The sequence below is a fragment of the Podarcis gaigeae genome (genome assembly GCF_964106915.1).
Source record: "Podarcis gaigeae genome assembly, chromosome: 8".
Classification (NCBI taxonomy): Eukaryota; Metazoa; Chordata; class Lepidosauria; order Squamata; family Lacertidae; genus Podarcis; species Podarcis gaigeae.
The window spans coordinates 61205367-61230939 of NC_139684.1; the positions used below are offsets into that span (position 1 = coordinate 61205367).

General features: G+C 47.2%; 1 protein-coding gene across 23 annotated transcripts in view; it reads right to left on the reverse strand.

Annotated features, from left to right (window-relative positions):
• Positions 1-18920, reverse strand: part of MAP7D1 (MAP7 domain containing 1) — a 58343-nt gene extending 39423 nt beyond the window's left edge. For 10 of the 23 annotated variants that reach the window (XM_083751640.1, XM_083751638.1, XM_083751639.1 and 7 more), the window contains exon 1: positions 18258-18897. In XM_083751640.1, the coding sequence (XP_083607766.1) occupies positions 18258-18321 (64 nt within the window). In that variant the 5' untranslated portion in view covers positions 18322-18897. Of the gene's footprint in view, positions 1-17094; positions 17213-17559; positions 17987-18257 lie in introns of those variants that run through there. The other 13 variants (XM_083751646.1, XM_083751651.1, XM_083751635.1 and 10 more) reach the window with 8 other exon arrangements.
• Positions 18921-25573: the final 6653 nt, after the last annotated feature.

A 25573-nucleotide genomic window follows, 5' to 3' on the forward strand; every position in this document is an offset into this window, starting at 1 on the left:
AACTACAACTCCCAGCTTTCTTTGCAGGAAGGCATGTGCTTGAAATGCACGGTGTGGGTGGGTGTGAACCAAGTCACTACATGAGATCCCAGCAGTGGGGTCCACATAACACACCTTCCAACATTTCATAGACTTTTGGTCCTGCCCACACGCAAGGATCGCTGCTGCTCAAAGCTCCCCTGCCACCCTATCAAATGGTTATGCGTTACTGCTGGCTCTGCATCAGATAGAGCTTTGGCCTGACCCAGCAGCCAGGCTCCTCCTTCTTGTGTTCTTATGAGCATCTCAGGTTCTCCCGATGACATGTTCCAGGCTAGATATTCAGATCAACACTTGTGTGGCGAAGCCAGGGAACATTCAAGACTCCAAATTTAGTGGCACTCATTTAAACCACTGCAGTCGGGAGGCTGCTGGTTCTCCATTAGACTGCTTCTGAAATAAAGATTAGACGTTTAAAATAGGCAATTTCACCCCACGCAACCCTTGTGGCCATAACTCGGCAATAACTCGAGGCAATTTCCTGAGTGGTGGTATGTTGGCATCCCACTACCTCTCATGCTAGAGATCTGCCTTGTACAGTATACAAGAGGTCAGGTTTAAGAAATGCCTACAGGATCTGATCAGCATCTATCTAAAGGGGTCTGTTTCCAGGCCGCAGAAGTCAGGTAAGCCTTCGGAAGCTCACAAACAGGATGTGACCACAGCACTCCCCCCAAGATATTTGCACCCAGCATCTGGCAACCCTAGCTCCAACTATGTAAACGTTCAGCAGCTTCTGCCACCAACGGCAGAACAGACTGCAAAAACAGACGGCAGCAAATTGAATTTTGATACTTTAATGGAATGCAACTGAGCATAATTCTGCATATTCCTTGAAACGCAACAGCAGGTGCCCTGCAACAGGTGGCGGACGCAGTATGCCTGAATTGGGAAACCCTCTTCCTCTGAATGTTTACCCACAAAAGGCTGAGCATGCTTCAATCAAGCCCCCCCCCCCTTTTCGGCGGGGTGGAGGGAGAGATACAGAATGAGCAACACCAAAGCACCTTAGCTCTGCAGGGCAGAGTAAAAGCATCTGGGAACCTACTGGAGGAAGCGAAGAGTTTTCAAAGCAGAAAACTACTCACTCTTTAGGATTCTTCAAAAAGCAACGCTGACAGCCGGGGCTGGTGAGAATCAAAGGAGACAAATCGGGCTGTTTGGAGATGCGGATCTTGAAAGCGTATGGATGACAGCAACGCTTGCTAAATTTCCTAAGCCGCCAAATGCATTTTATTTATTTTATGTACAGTATGTACATATTTCCCAATAACAAAAAATGTTATCTTGGTGATTTGCATTACAGAAGGCTTGCCATTCAGGCAAAATATGACATCAGGTGTGGGGAAAGTAAAGCCGCAGTTGCAAAGGAACAACAGGAATTTCTGAGTGCGTTCCTGATTGTTCTTTTGCAAGTGTGGCTTTGCAGTTCAGCAGCTTAAAAACCTGGCATGCAATGGAAGCCCCGCTGTTATGAGTGCCGCTTGGGAGCTCCCAATTGGAGTTAATCACTGATGAAAGTGGGAGTTTGCAATTGGCACCAAATTTAAACAGTGCCAAATATAAGCCCTGCTGTGTTTAAACAAATCTAAGTTAATAAACCTTGCTTTAGCATTATATGCAAACCCAGCCTGGTGCCTTAACTATGGCCTGTAAATGAAAATATGCCATGGTTGTTGTTGGATTACTCTGGTCTAGTTTGCACAATGTGGTGAGCAAAACTATGTGGCTTACTAGGACCACACAAACCAGAACTTAGCTGGTATAAAAAGTCAGAGGGTTTTAGCAAGACGTTACAGAACATGCCATGACTGGAAACAAAGCCGCATGCCCTACCTGAAAATTATGCAGGCGCAAACAGTATTGAAAGTGAGATTGCATATAACCACCCCAATACCATAATGAGCGCAAATGATCATAAATACACAATAAAAAAGACTGTTGGGAGGGGCCCTTAGAACCACACCTTTTTTAAAAAAAGGTTGACGCAGGGGTGTGTACCCAATATTCATCGCAACCACAGCATTCAGGGAAAAGGGATTTGAATCCTTTCTTTCCCAAGGGCAGCTCCAACACAAAAACACTGCCAAGAAGATGTTGTAATGTCATCTTGGCATGGTCTACCAAGGGGCATTGCTGCTTTTCCCAGGCATGCTTATGCTTGAGGGAGGTCAGATCCTAATCCATATCAGTCACTGGAGGCGCTGGAGTTGGTCCCGACTCTGCATTAGTTAACTTGGAGGATGCCCCAACACATGATCTTGTCTACGTGGCACCAGGAAAGCCCTGGCAGGCATCAGATAGGATTTTGGTGCAGGATATCAGGAGCAGGGCAGACAACTGGACTCAGCAATGACCCACCCAATTGCATCCTTCTGTAATTAGGGGATGAGAATGTGGGGAGGAAGGGATATCAGGAGATTTTTTAAAAAAATGTTACCACCGTCAGTGATGACAGCCAGTGAAGGCTGTCTCAAGGACTCCACAACACACAAGTAGAGAAGGCAGCTAAGCTTCTTTACACAGAAGGATTGCAGGCTGCATTTTTCTCTCCGCCTGGTCACCAATTACAGGGCGGAAGAGCCAGCGGACCCCATCACTGAAGGGAGCCTCAAAGAGCTTAAGTATGGGGTTTGCAAAGCCACAGCTGCAAGAGCAGGCAGTCCCTGCCCTGCCCCCTTGGCTCCAACCCACAGAGGCACATGGGGGGCAAATGGATGGGTGCTTTCAAGAAGGCTTAGCAGGGCTGGATTCTGCTGTGCGTCCAGGGAGATCCTTTCCATCGCTGCACCTCACCCTGCTGCACCAATGGAGCCAGGATGGGTGCTTCCAGAAAAGAGATGCAAGAGGTGTGCCCGGATGCAAGCCACAAGAAAGCGTCTCCCATGCTAGCTGCTTTGAAGGGAAGAGGCACAGTGCCAGAGGATGCCTGCATTCTGATGCAACTCCCGTTCGCTGGAAGCTGGGCTTGCACAAGGGAAGTACATTGTGCCACTCAGCAAGACAGAAGCTTGACTAGAAGCTGACTTTCTTAGCTTACTGTCTTCTTTATTCATAAAAGTATTTGCACACCGCTAATTCATACAGATGATCAAAGCAGTTCACAACAACTGCACATAAAACCATATAAAGAAAGTTTTTTGTGGGTTGTTGTTGTTTTTAAAAAAAGGATTGAGCTAACTGTTGTGGGAAAATGTATTCTGAACTGCCTGCATAATCCTGACGGAATAGAAAAGTTTTCAGCAGGCACAGGAGTTGAAACAGGAGGTGCCTGCTGACTCTCTGTTGGCAGAATATTCCACAGGATTGGGCGGTGACACTTAAAGGCACAGTTCCATGTTGTCAAATGAGCCTCCCCAACTCCGGGAACATTCCAACAACATTCCATCAGATGATTATCAGGGACAAAGCTTAAGCACCCAGCACTTAAGTTGCTCATCGCTTTGTAAATTAATACAAGAACACCACTGAACCAGTGTTAGAAATTAGGCAGGCACCAGGCGCGTTTTGCAACTGGTGCATGTCCAACTGCAACCACATGGAGATCTCTGGATGCCAGGTTGACAACTAACATCTCCAACTGGCTGGCCTCTCCAGCTTTCTTAAGCAGGTAAGCAGAAAAGGTTAATTTATTGCATTTCTTTCCACATATTTCTCCAAGGCGTACATGGTTTACCCCCACCCTCTGTTAATCCCCACAATCAACCTGTGTGGTAGTTTGAGAGGCTGTAACTGGCCCGAGGTCACTCAGTGAGCTTCATGACTGAGTGGGGATTTGAACCATGATCTCCCAGGTCACAGTCCGACACTCTAACCACTACACCAGGTACCCCCAAACTCAGCCCTCCAGATTTTTGGGACTACAGCTCCCATCATCCCTAGCTAACAGGACCAGTGGTCAGGGATGATGGAAATTGTAGTCCCAAAACATCTGGAGGGCCGAGTTTGGGGATTCCTGCACTACACCATACTGGCATCCTAAATACTGCTATGGGGTATTTAAGTAGGTAAATAGATATGTGGAAAGCAAAATGTCACTTAAAGAAGGATCTGAAATATTTTCCTCAAAGCTTGAATTCATTTTATTCTGGATTGCTTTATTTTGATGTTTTAATGTGCTGTAAACCGCTTTGAGATTTTTTCCCCCTTTAAAATATAAAGCGGTATAGAAATGAGATGAATAATAATAATAATAACAATTATAACAAATTCCACCGCAAAAAAGGCACCTAGACATTCTGTTGTGGTGACCGTAACCTAGGTTTAAGGTGTCATATGACAATTAGCTAATACATATAACTGAGTTTCCAACACTGCCTTGAACCTGGATGGTAGTAGATGCAGTGCAGATGCTTTAACAATTGTGTCACATGTTGTCGACCACTAGCAATCTGGCTGCTGCATTCTGCACCAGCTGGAGCTTCCAAACCAGGCTCAGGCGCAGCCCTGCATAAAGCGAATGACAGTAATCCAGCCTTGAAGTTATCAATGCATGGACTACAACCATCAGACTATCCCTGTCCAGGAATGGAGAGGCAATCTTGATGGTGCATTCAGCCACATAGTTGTTAAGAGGAGGGGGAGAGACAGACAAAATCAAAAGAAGAAAAGCTCAGGAAAGGCGGAAGAGGGTCTTTAAATGCATATTTCAAGCTGAGCTTGCTAACATTACCATGCCCTTGACATCAGCTTGCCAACTTTGCCATATGCGTCTACAGACAGGGCCCTAAAGGTGCTAGACTGGAAGAAATGTCAAGCGGTGCAAACCCCACCTTTGGCACACAGACCAGATTAGCTGTTTTTAAATCTTCCCAAGACAGGCTCTGATAGACTACTATTGTGATTTTCCACCCCAGAAGTCACCCAAGTTCAATCCCTGGCATCCCTAGATAGGGCTGGGAAAGGCCCGATGCTCCAAACCCTGGAGAGCTGCCACTCAATGTAAATAACCCTTATCTGGTAGGCTTTCTGTGTTCCCCGTCTTATGCTCTGTTCTTATGGCCTGTTCACAAGTCCCTGCTCAGCAACAGGCTCACATGTGTGAATGAGACATCGCAGAACAAACACTGCTGGGCAAGACTTTCATATCACTTAAAATGCAGCACTTTTCCAGTGGGCTGAATTCAAAACATTCAAAGGCCCCAGCAACTGCCATTACTCTGGAAAAGCCTCAAGAATATCAAGTTTGCACTTCCCATGAGAGAGTTTGTGTTCAGTCCAATTTTAGTTTGCAACTAGAAAACAGAGCGAGACGGTTCCCAGGTTGTTGGGAAACAAATGCGACTGTACTTGGACTGTTCTGAAGGAGCCATTCCTTTCCTGCAGGACAGGAATAGCCTGATAAAACATCCTTCACTCTCCGTTACACCCTGAAAGGGAGAATTGGGTTAGCTGTCCACAGCATGAAGTGGAGACAACTGCGGAACAACTGACTTAGACTAGTGGTGGGGAGTCTCAGGCCCAGGGGAGAAATGTGGTGCTTCTGACCTTCCTATCTGGCCCTTGGGACTCTCCCCAGCCACACCCCTCACTTCCTTGAGTGTTTTTGCCTGGCAAAAATATGTCTTTGAACCCTGATAAGCCTGTTGCTTGCCTGGTTGGAGGATCAAGAGGGATTTGTGAGTGTGAAAAGGCTAGCCTACTGTGCAAATGATCCCTGACCAGCTAGCCATGGATGATGGGAGTTGTAGTCCAAAAACAGCTGGAGACCCAAGTTTGGGAAACATTGTTCTAAAATGACTTTGCGAATCTGTGGTTCTCTCCCCTGCCTCTTAGGTGGCCCCGGAGACTCAATTCTCCTCAAGGATCTTGATAACAAGTTTCCCAACATTCAAGCAATACACACTATCAGGCCCTGCCTTCATGTCTCCAGACAAAACAAACCCTGTCCTTTTAAGCCTCCCCCACCCTGCAAGGTCCTGTCTTCTCTGCCAAGTAGACCAATTTAGCAACCCTGCCCTGCCTTGTCCAAAGGCTTTCCTGAGCTCCCATCCTTTGTGCCACAAGGTAGGGCCCTGAACCAAATGCCCTTGCCTAGGTGTGCAGCTGGGTGTGGGACAAGGTGGTAAACAAGAGTGAAAATGCTCTGCCTAGCTACGAATGGCAGAGCTGAAGAAGGGGCTTGTGTGAAGAGAACAAGTCACCAACCCTGCAAGGGAGGCCAGCTTTATTCTTTCAACATTTCAAACTCATCAGCAGAGGAAAAAATGACAGGTTACTCTCCTCTCTGTGTTTGCTGAATATTGTGACTTTGCAAAGGGTCATTTTTAGGGGGAAATGCAGTTGGCCAGAGGGTGCTTAACCCTTCCTCTCCCTGCTGCTTTTCCTACTGCAAACTTCCTGGTAGTTTCCCCTGCCTCCTGCAATGTATACAAGACATAAATCCAGCTGTGAGAAAGATGGTTGGGGAAAGGAAGCTGCAGTGGATGGAGAAAACCTTTAAGCAACCCTAGCCCACCAGTCAGAAAAAAGGTGCATACAGGGTTCAACTTTGATTGAAAAGACCCATTGAAATGAATGGCCATGACTAACTTAGGTCCATTAATTTCAATGGGTGTGAGCTGACTAAAAGTGAGTTGACCACAACCCATAGATACCACTCTAAACATTCACATTAATTAGTAAGGAACCTATGTCTGCCAAAGTCACACTCTCTAAACATAGGCTGAATTTGTTAAGGCAAGATTCGAACTGGGGACTTTCCAAAGGGGGAGCACTGATGCTGCATCCAACAGTGCAAATCAGGAACTATAAGGCGGGCTGGTTACCTTTAGTGAAGCTTAGTGCCCTCCCTTAAGGCATGGCTGCTTGATCACAATGACAGGTGTTCCCAGCCAGGTGTGAAAAGGTACACTTGCAAGTTAATCTGCAGGAAGTATTTGTGTGTCTGTGTGTTTAATGAGGCGCGCAGTCTCTCTGGGCATACAAGCTGTGGCAGGGCTGTTCCCTGGGATGCATGGCCTTGTGCAAAGACAGGAGGGCAAGGGGAAAGAACCCCTGTACCTTGGGGGCTGGGGGGAGGGATGTCATATCAGTGTCAATCTAGGATCAGCTAGCTAGAAGGTAATCAGGAAATGGGTTTCCTGGGGCTTTCTTCCAGTTTGGGAGAGGCCAAAGCAAGAAAAATCAAAGCAATTGTTTCCAAGATTCAGGAAGCAACTCCCTGGCTCTGCTGTCACTGACCACACCCTGAATCAGCATTTCACTATGTAGATCTCATTATCAGGAGGGATATTTGGTTGTTGGAAAATGACTGATGTCACTTTTGTGTATGTATTTGCAAAGCTACCCTGACCAAACTGGATTCTAGAGAGCAGGTTGGCCTTCAATGCATTTAAAGCTCACAACAATGTGCTCTCCTAATGCCCCACAACCTTGAGGACTAGTAGGTTAATGTGTGAGCTGACCCTATTTGAGAAACATATTGGTGTTTGTTGTGACGCAAGGCTGCGGGAGAGGTTTGCTCATTGTGTTTGATCCACTATAGAGCATTCACAAAAGCCAATGATCTCTTGAGGCTGCAATCATCAAGAAATTACCGGTAACATGCATGTATGAACCAGGCTTTGCCTTGTATGTGACAGGAGTCACATTTTTAAACTGGATTAAGAAACCCGGAATAACCATCACCCTTTGGTACAACATCCACAAAAAGAGCGGACACAGGTGTCCCTTACACATACATATTCACACCTTTGAATTCCTCTGCACAATGCATAGTTCTTATGCGAAGCAGACCTAACCATAGTGTGGGTGAAAAAACACATCCTCGCTCTGCCATCAGCAAGGATATTACCTACACACGAGTAATGTGTCAAGAGGACTAAAGTCAGTCCCACACTAGCAACCAAACCTGATGTGGTCAAATAAAGTAAATGACAGCTGGTGGTAGGAATGTTGGGACTAGGAGCTGGGAGACCCAGGTTCAAATCCCTGCTCAGCAGTGAAATTCACTGGTTGCCCTTGGGGAGCCATTGCCTCTTAGCCAAACCTACCACATAAGGGTTGTGGTGAGGCTAAGATGAGGAGGAAGAGAACCATGTATGCCACCTTGAGCTCTTTGGAGGGAAGGTGAGATATAAATGTGATAAATGAAGCCAATCTGAAGTGCAAGGATATGTTCCTGTGTATATAAAACAGGAGGGAAAGGAAGAAAACCCAGGTGGTAGGGGTGTCAACAAACCAGATGCTCAGACAGGACAGGTTAAAAGGGACCACTGGGGAGTGAGGTCAGCCATTTCCCCCACATTGCCCAGTATGCCACAAATGCCTTAATGCCCACCCTGCCTTGGGCTGCATACACACCACATATTTAAAGCACATGCTAGCCCAGCAAAAAGAAAAAGAAAGAATCCTGACTACTGAAGTTTGTTAAAGGTGCTGGGAACTGTAGGTCTGTACGGTGTGTACTCAGTTCTGGTTCTCATTTTTACTGAAGGGATAGGAAGGAGTCGTAAGCAGAAGTAAACAAGCAGGAGCCATGTGGAGAACCAGGGGCTAGAACACAGGTATCCAACACAGTGCCCTCCAGATATCGTTCAGCTACAGCTGCTGTCAGCCACAGCTAGCATGGCTGGTGGTGGAAGTTTTAATTAGACTGTCAACATCTGGAGGGCTCCCATATTGACTACCCCTGGGGGAGAAAATCAAAAGTGATTCCCCCCAGGTCATCTATTTGCCTGTAAGTGTGGTGAGGTGAGAGTTAGTGTGATGTTGTGGTTAGAGTGCTGGGAGACCACAGTTCAAATCCTAATTCAGCCACCAAGCTCAGCCTAACCTACCTTGCAGGGCTGGGGTGGGGAGAACAATGTATGTTGGCATGAGCTCTTGATCCCCTAGTTTCTATTTCCTGTTATCCATCTGCAGATCGGCCATATTCCGAAACAGGATAGAATAAGCTGACAAAATTTATCAGCAGGCAAAAATAAATAAATGAATGAATAAATTACTAGTCTGCTGCAAGCTGGCAGAGATGGGGCAGAGAGGTCTGTCCCTCCCACAAGGCTGCCTACAGGGGAATGGTCAATGTTCTCTAGCCTTCCATTGCCAGCTCACTCCCTCACATGTAGTGAAATCCCATGTCATGTGTGGCTTACCAGGCTAGAGCTTAATTACAAGGGTGGGATATAGGTTATTATAAAAGTCTGTATGGTGATATTCTTTTCTTTAAAAAAACAACAACACACAAGCTAATGCATCATTTTACCTATTGGGGATAGTTCATAGCTGAAAACAGCAATGTAAAGTTTAACCATTAAAGAATTTTCTTTTCCCTTACGCCATAAATCTTCAGTGTTTGACAGAACCAGAGTGAAAATTGAAATGGCAGCCCTAGTCAGAAAGGATCAACATTTTCTTTCCAGGCTTTGCAAAGCGGGGTAAAAAAGGTTGGGTGTCCCAAAGGCTGAAAAGAGTCAAGTGTACCAAAGAGAGAGAATAGATGTTAAAAAGTAACATCTGCTTTTCTCATTGTTGAATGACCACAAGGCAAAATGCAATACAAAAATAGCAAGAAGCATTGAAGAGAGTTCAGATTTTCTTAACACCAATTGCTATTTTCTCCTGTCACATATGGGGAAAGGATTAGTTGTTTTAAACCCCTCAAGGACCCCAATGAATTTGAGCACAAGGAATTATTACTCTTAATCTCAGCAAAACTTTATCTAGCAAGCCTGAAGAAGTCTTCTGCCCGAGGAATTAAGTTTGCCAGTCCTACCTGGCATTAAGGGGCATTATAGCAAGTCAGAGCATCAGCATCAGCACTAACTGGCAGCAGCTCTCCAGAGTTTCAGACAGGAGTCTTTCCCTGACCTAAGTGGAGGTGCCAGGGATTGAACCAGGGACCTTCTGGATGCAAGGCACGTGCTCTGCCACTGAGCTATAGCCCTTCCCCAAGTCAGTCTGTTAGTTCATCTAACTTAGTACTATCTATACCAGGGATGGGGAAACTGTAGCCTTCCAGTTTTGCAGGACTCCAACTCCCATCAGCCCCAGGCAGCATGACCAACAGTCAGGTTTGGTGGGAGTTGTAGTCCAACAACATCTAGAAGTGACCCATTTCCTGGTCAACACTGACTGGCAGAAGCTCTCTGGGGTTTCAGGAAGTGGTGCTCATTTCCCAGCCTTCCTGGAAATGCTGGGATTAAACATGGGTCCTTTTGCAGGAAACACGAAAGTTAAGCCTTTGACTCGGCTGCTGTGTTGATTTACTTTTCCTCCAGCCATGGCAGCGAGTGCCCATTGCCTCATCTGAAGAGTAGTAGGGAGTTTCACACATTAATTCACTGTGTGAGAGAAAATACTTTTTGTTTGTTTGTCCCAAACCAACTTCTGCAAATCGCCTTTAGATCAGCTGGCTCAGAGATGTACTGTTATTTGCTGGGAGGGGGGGAGAGGGAGGATGTCTCCCTCCCCAAAGATTTCCGGTCCATGGCAAAAGCATAAGGAAAAGCATGTTTCCAGATGACAGCACCTCTCTGAGCGTAAGCAGTCAAAATAACTCTTTTTGCAGAGTGAAAGAGAATGTAGATTGCTTCAAAGAAAATAAACTTAGAAGAGAGTGGTTTTAAGAAAGGGAGAAATCCCTGAGGGGACCCTGTACAAAACTCAGGCTGAGTCTGAAATTGCCGGGCCGCTGAAGCATCCTTTGTGGATGGATGGCCTATGTGCGCACATGGAGTGAGCTTTTCTATACGTGCGCACACACATACCCTGGAGAGACATCAAGAAAAGATAGCGGAGGGCTGGAGCCATTCCGTACCTGTGGCTTGGCAGGGACTAAGGGGCTGTGTTTGGCTCTGGGGTGGGAGCCAGGCGTTGGCTTACACTTGGGTTAAAATATACATGAAGGAAAGCCAGCCAGGGAACCTGAGATGCCCTGCAAGGCCCGTCACTCCCAATCACAAGTGCTCCGTCACGGTGCAGCTTTATCCAAACTGAAAGACATAGGGAGCCCAGGGAACGCAGTGCCAGGGCACCTGCTACTTCTTGGCTATGGGAAAGGGTTGGGCAGATTTAGAAGAACACCTTGGAAAACGACAGCAGGGGCTGTCGTGTGTGCAGGGGCTGGACACACTGCTCAGAAAAATCTGGGGTATAGGCAATTGTCACAGGACCACCTGGCATCTGTGCCGTCTTGCAGAAATCCAGCCACGATCCCCAAAGTGGAAATGGTGGTTGAGGGAAGGGGAAAGCACTTTGTGCACAGAATCATGTTGGAACAGGGGCTCCACAAACATGCACACCAAGTTGCCAGTGGCAACCCCGTCCTTTGAACTGGAGGGTAGAGCTGGGGAGAAGGCTCGTCCCCATGGCTGCATTGAGCTTTAGAATTATTTAGAAAGCAATGAGAATCTCACTGCTTTCTGAGCACCTCCGAAATACAGTGGGGCTTTGTGGATGATTCCCTTACTCCCAACCTCCACCAGATCCAACGTGTCCCCAACTGGGCTTCAGAGGTGCTCAGAAAGAGGCCTGCAGACCAAATAGTTAGATGTATTAGCAATGTCAAGCAAGTCAAGTCATACACTGGCTGCATTCACACATAAGGCAATGGTTTGTTTTAACCATGGGTTTGTTCAACAAACGCCAAGCCACCTCACAGATGACCAAAGAATCCATGGCTTATTCCTACGCTTAGCTTGTTTTCCACCAGATCTTGTCACATGCCTCTACAGCCTGAAGCACCTCTGGAGAGGGGTCGCCAAAGACACCATAGTTAAGTGCCACTTGGGTTCAGTCGTACACTAAACGATAGTTAAAACAAGCTGCAGTTTGCAAGCCAACAACAAATCATGGTTTCACGGCATGATTTGTTGGCAGGAAACAAGCCATAGTTAGTCTACTGAGCTGGGTTTGCACGTTTAAACAAACCACGGTCAAGTGAAACAAACCATAGTTCAGTGTTGTGTGAACCAGGCCACTAAATAGCTCCTTTCTCCCAAAGCACTTCTACCAGAATCTTTCACAGCCCTACCTGGAGATGCCCGAGATTGAAACTGAGACCTCTTGTGTGCACAGAAAGCACTTTGCCACTGAGCTGTGGCCCTTCCCCTGCTTTGGTGCTTCCTTGCAATGGCTTCCCCCGGAACACTGCTTGGCTGCCTAGGCATACCCTGCGCACAGATTCCACAACTGCCTGAGCCTCCCCCATCTGGAGATCATTGAAACAGGAAAGGAAAGGAATGTCTTGCTTCATTCTAAACAATGGAAGGCTCTGAATTTTTCATCTGCTTGAGAAACAGGCAGCTAGGAGAGCTAACACAGAGCTTTGGTTGCTTGACAAAAGAAAGTTTGATCAATTAATTCATTAATTCAACCATCTGACGTAGCAATCTCGGGTTAGGGGTGACTCAGCCATCTCTGCTAGAGGGACTGCCAGGTGGGAGGGGCTTGTTCATCTCCTTTTCAATCCTCCATCCCACAAAAGGGGCCACCAAGCCAAGCTTAGCCATGTCTTTTCTAACCAGAGCTGCTGGGTGGAGCTCATGAAGCAGACGCAAAGCCAGCATCAGGGCAAACTCTTGATTATTCAGCGATCACGCTGAGTGTACATTTGGGGCCTGGTCACTTGTTCCCTACCAGAACGATTGCAGAACAGCAGCAAAAAAGGGTTGGGGTTGGTGGGACTGCAGTGACCAGGACTGATCAGCAATACTGCAAGCCGTCTCCTGTTTGTGGCTTAGGAAGCTGCCACATATCTGGTCAGGCTATTGATCCATCTACCCCAGTATTGCAGGGGGACAAATGCAGCTTGGGTGGATTCAGAAGAGGACCAGAGAAATGCACAGATGGTAAGGATATCAATGGCCATGTTCTACCTCCACTGCCTTAGACTTCCAATTGCTAGGTATCACAGGTGGGGAGAGAGCTTTTGCTTCCGGGTTCTCTTTGTGAGTTGCCCATTGGAATCAGTTTGGTCACTGCAGGCGCAGGATGCTAGGCTAGGATTTGGCCTGACCCAGCAGAAAAGCTCTTCTGATGTTCAGGCTTGTGAAGACTGTTCTGTGTATTTCTTACTAGAATCCTGAGATCCACATACTGAAGCCAGCTGCAAAAAACAAACATTCAGCGTTCAAGAATTCTGAGCCTGGGAAGCTATTTTGAGCACCAGAAATGGCCTGAACTCAAAGTCCTTCCACACAGACATCAGTTACTGGCGGAGTAATGTGGACCAATGGTATGACTCTACCTAACACAGCTTCCTAACTCCCTAATCTAATGGAAGGTCTGGATGGATGGTTTGTAGTGCACAAGGCTACAGGTGGGAACATATTACTAGGCTGGAGGAAGGGCTTTAGGTCAGTAATGGAGCATCTTCAGCAGTTCTAATCCTTGCACACACACACCACCATATGACTCCAGCCCTGGGCTGGAAATCAAGGAGCAATAAATGAGTTGCTTCAGCTGGGGTAGGGTGGAAATGGAGCACCTATTTGGCTGGGTTGCTGCTGAATACAAGACCCAACCAAGAGGCCCACAAGGCTCATCCTCAGGCCTGTGGAATAGTCTTTTCCACTGGATATCTTACTGCAGAGGTGGGTAGATGGGTGGGAAGCCTGTGGCCCTCCAGATGGGGGTGGACTCCAGCTCCCATCAGTCTCAGTCAGCATGGGTGACCGCAGATACAGTCCAAGAACACCTGGAGGGCCACAGGTTCTCCACCCCTGCTTTATGCAGGGAAGCCTATCGTGGGAAATGTCTTATCCCACACTTCAGTCTCCCCATCCCCCACCAGCAATCTCTGTTCACCTTGTATTTACTTTTTCTAATCTTCTAATATGGCGAGGGGGATCAATAAGGTTTTGGCAAGGCTGAGACTAGAGCAAAGTCTGGTTGTCTACCTTGAGCACTGAGCTAAAAATGTGAAGCATGAAAAAATCACCCAGGCCGACTTGTCAAGGGAGGTGAGATCAATTCAAAACATCATACAACATTCCTGATAAACAATTCAGTTTTGAAAGTATTAACACATTAAAACAGGCAATGTCAACCATGATTTGCGGCTGCATAAGGGGCTGGAGCCACAGCTCACACAAAATAGGGGGAACTGATAAGCAGCGACACAGATGAGATGCTATGCCAACAAGCAATTTCACAAATGGCCTGCGAGCACATTGCAGCTGTGGGGTCCCGATCCTGATTGAAGATCAGTTGTGGGATGGGGTGGGGGCCTTAACCCTTTGGCCCCTGCTGCAGTCCAAATTAGATTTCACCCCCAGCTCAATGTTTGCTGCTTACTTTTTAAAAGTCATTCGTGCAATTGATAGTTCTGTTAATGGCATCTCATCTAGTTTGGCAGAGAGAGAGAGAGGGAGAGAGACCTACGAACCTAATACAGACTCTCCCAGGCCACAGTTTCACCTAGCTCAGTATTGTCTGCACCAGGGATGGGGAACCTCAGATCTAGAGGGCAAATGTGGCCCTTCAGGTCTCTCCACCTGGCCCTCGAAATTCTCCCAAAGGTCACATGCCTCATCAGCCCTGCTGGAGCGTTGCTGCCTAGCTGGAATGTCTTTGAATGCATAGATGGAGAATTGAGAGGGGTTTGTGACATTTACATCAGTATTTCTCCAGCTGTTTTGGACTACAACTCCCATCACCCCTAGCTAGCAGCACCGGTGGTCAGGGATGATGGGAATTGTAGTTCCAAAATAGCTGGAGAGGCCTAAGTTTGGGAAGCACATTATTTGTTCCATCCATTTTTTGCCTCTGGCACCCAGAAAGTAGCCCAGGAGAGAAGGTGGTCCTCAGGCTGAAAATACCGGTAGTTCACCACCCCTGATCTAGTGGCAGCTTTCCATGGTTTCAGACAGAGGTTCAGATGCTGGGGCCTGAACTTGGGACCTTTGGTATATAAAGCATATGCTCTATGGTTGAACCACAGCAGTATTGTCTGCAATGACTTGGCAACAGTTCTACTGGAGTTTTTCCCAATAGTACCGGAAGATGCCAGGGATTGAACCTGAGACCGTCTCCGCGCAAAGCAGAAGCTCTACCACTGAGCTATCTCATCCCTAGTGCACATGCACAGAGAATCCTGTGCACAAACATTAAAATGCATCATGTGGATGTGGTACAAAATCCTCCATTTCACACACTATAGATGCTGAGATGCACTCTGAACTGTTGAAAACCTACTGTAGGGCAATTATGGTTTACTATCCTATCTTTAATCACCGCCTTTGCTTTCAGATCCATGGAGGATAAGCTGCTGCATAGGAAACAACGTAAGGAGCAGGCAGAGGAAAGTGTTATCCTCAGCATGTCAACAAGCATGACCCCATGATCACGCTGCAGGATATTGGAGGCTATGAGCTTCTCTTCATATATAAAATACCATCCATCACCAACACACCGCCCACATGGCTTAAGACAACTACAAGTCATACTATAGGGGCAAGATCCTGCATGGCCCACACACATGCACACAATTCAAGTCCAGAATACAGCAATACAGAGCTCGCCTGCCCCATAGCCTGGAATGGTGCGAACGACTGAGAGGTCTCTCCAAGGGCATGGAAATGATCTCCAGGCACTTGAGAGAGAATCAAATTAGCACCAAGGGGGCCTCCTGTCAAGCAGCCTCTTAGGAGAGGGGAAAGGGAGGGGGGAAGCACCACCAGGCCACATTTCCTTGCGGCCTTTATGCTGTTCATATTCCAGCCTTTGCCTGCATGTTTCCAGACATTTTAAATCCCACAGTGTGCAGTTAAGCCTGGCTCCAGATCCCCTGTGAGGTTTCTATGGGAAGTAGCAACTTGGGGGGTGGGAGTGGCTTCTTCCACCTCCATACCTCAGAAATAGGGAGCTACTTCCCATTGCTTCTCCATAAGTACACACTTTAGAAGCCTGGAAATTTGGCCCAGGCCTTTCCAAACCTAAAAAAATAAATAAAAATGAATCCAACCTCATCCAGTCAAGCCTGTTGGCCTGGATCCAAAAACTAGGATTTTGTTCAAATTGATTGCCACACACCTGCATTCTCAGAGCGTCTGCTTTGCATGCAGAATGTCCCAGGTTCAATCCCTGGCATCTCCAGGGAGGACCAAGAGAGAACCCAGCCTGAAACCTTGGGAAGCCACTGCCAGACAATAATACTGAGCTAGATAAACCAATGGTCTGACTCAGTATCAGGTAATTCCCTGTGCCTTTGTCTCTTTCTGCATCACCTCTGGGCTACCCCAGCCCAAAAACCTAAACACCCTCTCTTACCCAGCCCTTCCTACTTCCCCATGTAAAACCTCCGGTGCTTTCCAGTAAATGCACCACTCGCTGCCTACAACACACTCACTGCCATCACTGGCAGTGAGTGATGATAGGAAGTCCCCCATATCCCTATGGTTTTGCCACTCCTCTTTCTTTTCGGTTGTTTCTTCCTTGCACTCAAGTCACCAGTTACTTGGCAGGAGTCAGCAAAACCCAAAATAAGACAACTCACAGACACTGCTTCATCTGGCCAGGTCCCAGGCATGCTATAGAGGCCTCAGAAGGCAGCCACACCCCTCCCTACTTAACCCAGCATTTGCCAATTACATGGCCTTCGAACAACCCCCTTGCTACTTCCAGCCTACATTTCATTTGGCAAGATTATCCACTGCGTAACTACACCAAAGTAACAATCTCACTTTCCCAACATTCAGAGAACAAAACCAAAGTTCACCAGTCGAGAAGAGATGGTTCCACTTTAGCTCACTCTTTCATCCGGGGGGGGGGGGGGATATTAGTAGCCCCACAAGATTCTGACAAAAGGCGTAACCAATAACTTCAAACCTTAGGAGTTCAAAGTAAGTTGCAAGGCGAACATATTGATTCGTGAGATCCTTAAGACTGGACCTTGTTTATTTGCTGTCATCTTCTAAAGCCTGTCTCCGAAACTGAGGACAAAGGAAATGGCCAAGCCCTGAAGTTTTCAAAGGAACTTTAAGCCCCAAGCCGCAGATGATTTCAGAAAGCAGGCCTTTAAAGAGTTCTGGACAAAAAACAAAAAACAAAGCAGAACTCCAAAAAGAAACCCAGAATGCAAATTCTCTACAAATGAAGCAAACACATACTCACACAAGCACACAAAACGTCCTGTCCAAATTCTAGCCAACACAGCCCACCCACATGTGTGCCAGCAAAAATTTCCAGGCTATACAACAGAGACAGGATGTTGCCCTTGCAGACAAGCAGATATCTGGTGTCTAGCGGGAAAATAGCAAAGATTATCTCTCTCTGTTTGACTGCACACACACACAACTGGCAAGATGCTAAGATTCCACAAACTTCACTGGCAGAGGACCAAGAGCTCCATCTCAAAACGTTCCCCAGGGACAAAAAAATGACCCTTTAATTGGAGAGCCAGCCCCCAACTTTTCCCTCCAAGCGGCAGGGAAGTTTAATCCATTGTGGGGCTGGGCCCTGCCCCCCTCCCTCCCGAGTCCACCCTCTCACAAAAACCCCAGTCGCACAAGCAAGAGCAGAACTAGGCCCACGACGGAGCCCTTTCTGTGGCCACCCCGGGGTCCTGGCCCTGGACACCTTCAAATTCGGCTAGGCTGAACTTGGATCGGCTTTTTTTTTTTCTCTGAACAGCGACCAGGGGTTGACCTCCCCCACTCACAAAGTCAGAAGAAAGGGGCAGGTGGTCTCCTCGAGGGCTTGGTCGCCTCCCAAAGGCAGCTGTCGGGAGGAATGCCAATCCGGGGTTGGGTAGGGCTTCGGACAGAGGGTTATTTATAAACCTCACATCAGTGACCTGTGGAAGGCCGGGCACCCCCTGCCTCAATATCACAGCAACGTGGCCTCCAACCGCCCCCCCTCCCAAAATGCCCCCTTCCCTGCATGGGGGATAAGGAATCCTAGTTAAAGAATCAATACTGTATCCTTCTTCACATCCATCCAGCACCCCCGACTCCCCCCTCCCCAAAAGGCCCCTGTAGCAAATGTCCATCAAGCACAGCCAGCCGAACATACAAAATAGCCAGGCGATGAGTTCATGTTTTTGGAAAGGGGGGGAGAACAATTAAGAGAACGAATGTTCTACAACTTGCTGCAGCAAACAGACCCCCCCCCCGGACCCCCTTATCTGTGCCCACTCGCAGATCTGGGTGGAAATCCGGACACAGATTCAAAGTCTGTTGTCTCTTTCCTCCTCTGCCCCCGCCCCGCTCCGCCGCCCTTTCAACAATTTGCAACATCATCCTCTAAAAATGACTTCTAACAGAGCAAATATTTACCTCGGAAATCATCCGGCTGTTGCTTCACCGAAAAGGCCTTTGCTGCCTCTTCCTTCTTCTCCATGGTGGCTTCTGTGTGTTTTTTTTTGAGGAGGTGATGGATAGGATGGGTGTGATTTCCCTCCCCCACCTTGTCTTTCTCCCCGGGTTCTTATTAATCCCTCCCTCCCGATCCTCTAATTTCTAAAGTAAAGCAGAAATAAAACATATAATCCTATTAGAAACAAAAATAAATCAAGCCCTTCCTCTTTTTTTCATTCCTCCTCCGCCTCCTCCTTCTTCAAGATGATTCCAGCTTCCACCACAGTTTCCGGGCGTGTGGAGGGTGGAGAGAGAATATCCAACAAACTTGCTTCCCGCAAAGAGACTCATAAAATTATCTTCTCCGAATGCAACAATATTGGGGAGGAAGCCCCCCCTCCTTCAAATAAAAAATCCTTCTAATTTCCCCACTCAGTGCTGCTGGAATTTGAAAGCGGGGGGGGGGGATATTTTGCAGCCAGGGAGATTGAAAGCAAATCAAGGGATATATATATATATTAATATATATATATTTAAAAACACCACCAGCATAAATCAACCCCGTCCCCCCCTTGTCCAGTTGCAGCAACAGCAGCAGCTGATATTGCAAAGAGAGTTCCAACTATTGTACAGTCCCTGCCTAGTCTGGCCTCTGAAGCTGGGAGCTACCATGACCAGGGAGACAGAAGGGAGGGGTGGAAGCCTTGTTTTACACTCACGTCATGCTCACTTCAGCCCGACTAGAGTATAAAGACACATACAGTTGAGGAGCCGAAATTATTTGGACAACGTTTCAAAGCGCTTGGACACCGAAACTAACAGAGGAGCTTTGGGAAACCCAGATTGCCAAACGCACGCACCCCTCTTTACTTTCGCCTCTTGGTCGCGGCCGTGAACATGTTGAGACTCTGAAAGGGTGACTCATTTAGCAAAAGGGGGAAAAGTTGGTGGGGGGGAGAGAAGAGAGAGGATGTAAGATGAAGCCTGTTTGGGGGAATTTCCAGGGCAGATGTGGGGGGCGGCACTCACCACTTCACTTCCTTTACCCGTCATAACAGAAAAGTATGAACAGGCACTAGGCGGGGGGGGGGGGTGTCTTTAACTGTTCTTGTGAGGACTCCTAGCCGTGGGTCTTCAGTGCCACAGCTGGGCCTGACCGCGTGTGCACCACCACCACCACCCCATCAATTTGTCATGCTCTCCTCATCCTGATCTGGTGAGTAGAGCTGTCAGCTGTTGTGTTAAAAAATTGCGGGGGGGGGGGGGACGGACAAAAAGCCCGACTTCAGAGCATATGCAGAGTTGTCTTCCCCAGAGGGAAGCATTTTCCTTTTCAACATTATCCAAAGGAAAGTGTCTGTGATCGACATGATCCATCCAAACACTGTTCAAAGGCCTAGTGTCATTTGTCTGAGAAAATAATTGTTTGTTTTGTTTCTTTGCTTTTAACAAGGGAATTAGTGGACACAGGATCTCTCCAGATTTGTTGGGACACCAAATTTTACCAGCCACATAACCTCCCCCTCCACACATATTTTTATTAGCTTTCAGTATAGCAAAATACAGATTCAGCCAGCATAACTTGTATAACCAGTGGGTAAGGAAAGTATGCACGTTCTACAGTATCAAGAATATGTCATTTCACATTTTAATTACTTTTCTTATACATGTTATTATTTTTCACTGATGGCAGTCACATAAAGAAAACGAATGAACAGAAGCCATGAGCATGTGCAGAGCGTGCTTTCAGTTCAGAATTGAACCAGCTTTCCAAATATGTAAATTGCTGTTCCCCCTTAGTTTGCACCTGACCCTTCTGGAAAAGTAGCACCCTTTGCCTTTAAATCTACCTTAGATTAGATAAAATAAAAATAAATAACAAACTTGTAAAGTGCAGTTAGTAATTGTAACGAAACTATACTCCTTAACACTCCCACCACTTGTTTTTAGTACATTTTATAGATGCTGTAGGGATTCCCGTGCATATAGAACTGGGGTGTGGCAGTTCTTCAGGATTAGGGAGCATAATAATTAGCAGTGAAATCATCGCAGGATGTGGTCAATAAATCCAGGGTCCCACTCAGCAGAATGTGCAGGAAGACCTCCAGATGCACCAGGGTTGGCTTTCCTACATTTTGAAGTGACAGTAATGCACATTGCCATTTAAAAAGCCCCACCCGCACCCCCTAAGACCATTAAGTCCAAAATCTAACATTAGCTAAATGCACCATCACTGGGTATAATTTTGTGTTGGTAGCATTAGTCAAACAGGGAGATGGAGATCACATCTGCACCACCCATTTAAAGCTCTCTTGTGCCACTTTAAGAGTAAGGGTGCTGAGCATTGTAGGTCTGTGACAAAGAAACACTATGCTTTAAATGCATGGTGTGGATGTGACCAGCACTTCCACTGCCGCATATGAGCTACAGGGAGGGCAGTAGGTCAATGGCAGAGCACTTCCTTTGTATGCAGAAGGTCCCAGAGATCTGCAGTTAGATATTGCAAATATCTCCTGTCTGAGGCAGCTGGGTTCCTATCAATACCATTGAAACATGGCAGTAGTCATGGATAGATGCATCCCTGGCTGCCACAGCAATTCTCTCCCTCACCCAGTCTGAGGCTGTTTTGAGAAAAGCAGGACAGGGGAACCTGTGGCCCTCCAGGATGCTCATCCGCTCAGGCAGCGTGAGCAGTCCTCATAGAATTGTAGAGTTGGAAGGGACCCAAAGGGGCTGATGGGAGTTGTAGTCCACAAATATCTGGAGAGTCTACGGACCTGAAGTATAGGAACAGGAGAACACCCTTACATTCCATCCCCAGTGCAGACTGTGCCCAGAAATTTGAGTAAGTCTTTAATATTCCTCCTTCCCTGCCTTAAGACCAGGCATAGGCAAATTTGGCCCTCCAGATGTTTTGGGACTACAACTCCCATCATCCCTGACCACTGGTCCTGTCAGCTAGGGATGGTGGGAGTTGTAGTCCGAAAACATCTGGAGGGCCGAGTTTGCCTACGCCTGCTTCAGACTATAAAAATAATAGATTCGTGTCCAGTTACAGAGGAGTACAGTAGCTAAATAAGCTGGCAAGAGGAGGCTGTGGTTAAGGCAGAGGCAGGGGGGCAAGCGACGAATGGAAAGACATCTGCTGAAGAGGTCTTATGTTGGGGCCAGGAGGAGGATTGGAAAACTGGGGGTTCCTTCCCATTCCATGATTGTATGCAGGGGCCTGCCTGTAGGACATGGCAATGGAAGAGCATTAGCAACAGAGAGGCAGAAACACACAAGGGAGAAATTGATCTTCCTGGAGTGCGATTCAAAATCCAATCTGGGCAGTTTAGTACCAGGCCCTGTGTAACTGAGGAGGAGGAGGAAGCTATCTGGGGACAACGCCTCTGGGATGGGATTAAAGGGGTTGGATAATATGTGTGGGGCAGAGGAGTCTGGAGGGATGCCCTTCAGGAAGCACACTCTCCCCAGCATGAGAATAAGGTCAGGCACCTTTGTGCTGATGTGCTGAAGCTCCGCTGGAAGAAAGTGGTGTGTCTTCTGCCCTCGAGAGCTCAGGGCAAAATAAGACTTTTTAAAAAGTGCCTAATTCCCACTGTAGAAGCTTGCCACTGAGCAACAAGCACATCCAGCTGACTGGAATCTTTCCCAAACACACTAGCCAGGCAGGTTTCCTGATCCCTGCTCTCTGGAAGCGTAGGTGCTTGAGCATGATTCAGATAAAAGGAATGGCTGGGCACCAATGAGTTGGCACACTCAAAGGGTTTCCTATTATCTGAAGCAGAGAGAGAGAGGAAGGGACACCACGTCATTTGCATGACACACACCAACTTCAGGTGCGGCTCAATAGGTGAGGGTGTTAAATGGGGCCTTTAGGTGGGGCAGCCAGTGTGATGCCTCCCAGTTGTTGGACTCCAGCTCCCATCAGCCCCAGCTGATATGCTCAAGGGTCAGGAATGATGGGAGGCTGTAGTCCAATAACATCGGTTCCCCCTATGAGCTGTTCCCAGCAGCAAGGCCAAACTCCAATGTTCCTAGAATTGCCTGGGTTTTTAACTGGCCCTGTGTCTTTCAACAGCAGCTGAACACCTGTAAACGTTTAGCTGTTGACGTTTTCCCTGCTAGGGAGATGCAGTGATGCAGAAAGGCTTGCCTGCTTCTGTGTTGGGTGAATGATTCCAGCATTGCAGGGGGTAGGCTAGATGATCCTCGTGGTCCCTTCCAACTCCACAGTTCTATTATTCTATGTCAGTGTGTCGGGCCTCAGTTAAAGCAGGGGTGAGGAGAGTAAGGCCCAAAGGCCAAATGGGGTCCTCCAGGCACTCTGCCTGGCCTTCGGGACTCCTTCCAGGCCACACCCCCTCCCCAGCAACTCACTTACTTTGCATCCTCCTTAAGGGATTATGCCTGGCTGGAATGTTTTCTTCAATTCTGACAATGGTTCTTGCTTGTTTGGATGGTGGGCAGAGAGGGATGTGGGTGCATGGAGAGAAACTAGCCTACTGTACAAAAGTAAAATTCATGTTTGCTGCTCTGCCCACATTTGCCTCTTGCCCTGCCCACCCTGGGAACATGGCCCCCAGGAATTTGCCCAGAAGGGAAGGTGACTCTTTAGTGGGTTTGAAAGCAACTCTTCCACATCACAGATCTCTAAACCAGACCTTCTTTCTGAAATCATCTCCCGATTCACACTTCATTCCTGCTTCTTCCTTAGAGAGCTTTAGTCCCTGGCAAGTCAACCTCTGTTACCACCACCTGTGCCATTGCATCTGCCACCAGGAATAGCAGCTGCTGCCTTCTGTGCAGGTGTGCAGGTGACCTTTTCCTAACTGGCAGTGGTTCACTCCTCCCGCTTGAGTCTCCGTGGCTTTCAGGATGGAGAACTGCAACTTCAAGGAGCTCCCTGGCAATGCACAAGGGGCAGGAATTGTCACATTTTTTTTGTACTGGCTGTACTCCTGAGCCTTCAACAGCAAGCTGACACACAGAAATTTAAGCAACTGAAGCTTGGTGTGTGTGTGCGCGCATCAAGCTCCTGTTAAAGGCCCAGAGGCAAGGCCAATAAAATGTGGCAACCTAATCCACGTGAGATCCTCCACCCATCCATGTTTTGCAGGTAGGATGGGAAAGTGCCCGGCTTGTTTATCTGAGCACAGGAACTCCTGAAACAGAAAGTTCTGAGCAGAGGGCTGTTCAGATGCTAGATTTTTCTGTATTACCTCGCCCTTTGTTTTTGCTGGGCTTCTGTGCTTTAAATAGGAAAAAAAAACCTACACAAGAGGCAAAAGTCCCAGACCTGGAACTCATGCCATTAACAGCATCTTTCTGTCAGCACCTATTGAATTTCTGTCTACCACGTAATTGTGGCTGCACTCTGAATTGTGGCCAGCTTACCCTGATCCTACTTCTCCTCCAGCAGTGCATCCCTGCATAAGAGGCAAAGGTTTCCTGCGAAACTCTATCCAGCCCCGGCTGCCTGCCTGACTCAGCACCCGGAGAATGTTGTAGGCAGGGAAGCAGGTCAGGGTGAAACCTGACTCGCCCGACAGAGAGACAGGCCTATTCCAGAAGCACATGGCAGAGATGAATGAGACAGACCTGCACAAACTTGGGGGAGACTGAAAATTTCAGCCACTGAAATCAAAAGGCATTTTCCAGTGGTCCGTTTGTGCTGGCAGGTTCAGCGATTTGTCACCATGTTGCACTGCAAGGATTGTGATTGCTCCATTGTGAGCCCAGAGGAGAAGCTCAACATCACAAAATGTACTCATTTTAGAAGCCCACAGCCAATAGTGGGCAGAGTCTTTCCCAGCCCCTACCTGGAGGAAATGCCAGGGATTGAACTTGGGACCTTCTGCATGCAAAGCATGTGCTCTACCACTAAGCCACCATGTCTTTTCCTTTTACCTGACCATTTGCTTCCTGGAAATAGTTCATGAGCCCAGGCTTGCTTTCTAGCTTTGATCCAGTCTCTCTTCCTCCTTGACTCTTCATGTCCATCACCCATTGTTTCCTCAACTCCTTGCCTTTTAGGCTACTACATACTGTTTAGGTTGACCCACATGTAGCCATCCTGTCTCTCCACCAGCCCTTCCAGCACAACCATTTTCCTGTCTGCATAGCATCCAATTTCTCCTCATCTTACTTTTGAGACCTCAGCTCAGTTCCCCGCCTCTTCCATCATTTCCCCATCCTCCTTTCCTTTCTCAACCTGCTTACCTCCTGTGTATATTACATTCCCTCCCTAGACCTCTTCCCAGTCATCAGCCATTTATTAGGTCAGTTTTTAATGCCAGCAGGATTCCCTTCCCTCACTGAAGTTGGACCACAGACAGCTTTGTTCCCTGAGCAAATAAACATTCCAAGCTTTCACCGCAGCTCAACCAACCCATCCGCCTTAGGTACAAGCACAATGCAGTAAAGATTTTTCACACAACTCTCTTTATGTGCTTGAAGCACATGCCTATTATACCAAAACTAATGATAGCCATCTTCAGATATCTGAAGGGCTGTCACATGGAAGATGGAACGAGCTTGTTTTTTCCTGCTTCAGAGAGCAATCGGTTCAAATTACAAAAAAGCAGATTCCAACTAAACAGCAGGAAGAACTTTCTGGTGGTCAGAGCTGTTCAACAGTGAAATAGTTTCCCTTGGGAAGTTGTAGACTCTCTTTCCTTAGAGGTTTTTATTAAGCAGAGGTTGAATGGCCATCTTTAGCTATGATTCCTGCATTGCAGGGGTTGGACTAGATTACCCTTGGGGGGGGTAATCCCCCTAGCTTGCCTTCTCCTTCTTGTGTGCAGCTTTTGGCAACATGGCCAACATTATTTATCATTCCACATTGGAGATAGTGTGAGTTTGGGGTGTTGTTGTTTGCATTTTAATCTGGTGTTAAATGAAGTTCAACCGCTGCTCAAACAATGTATTGAGGCCAGGCAGGATGTGATGCAATGAATGAAAGTAAATAGTCATTAGATTTCCTTTTGAATTGCCCGCCCTGTGGAATGCCCTCCCATCAGATGTCAAGGAAATAAACAACTATCTGGCTTTTAGAAGACATCTGAAAGCAGTCCTGTTTAGGGAAGTTTTTAATGTCTGATGTTTTATTGTATTTTTAATATTTTGTTGGAAGCCGCCCAGAGTGCCTGAGGAACAATGGCCAGATGGGTGGGGTATAAATAATAAATTTTATTAATTATTATTATTATTGAAATGCACTGTATTTCTGAATGGTCATCTCATCAGAATGAATCAAACACAGACTGGTTTTTTTAGAAACCAGTCACAAA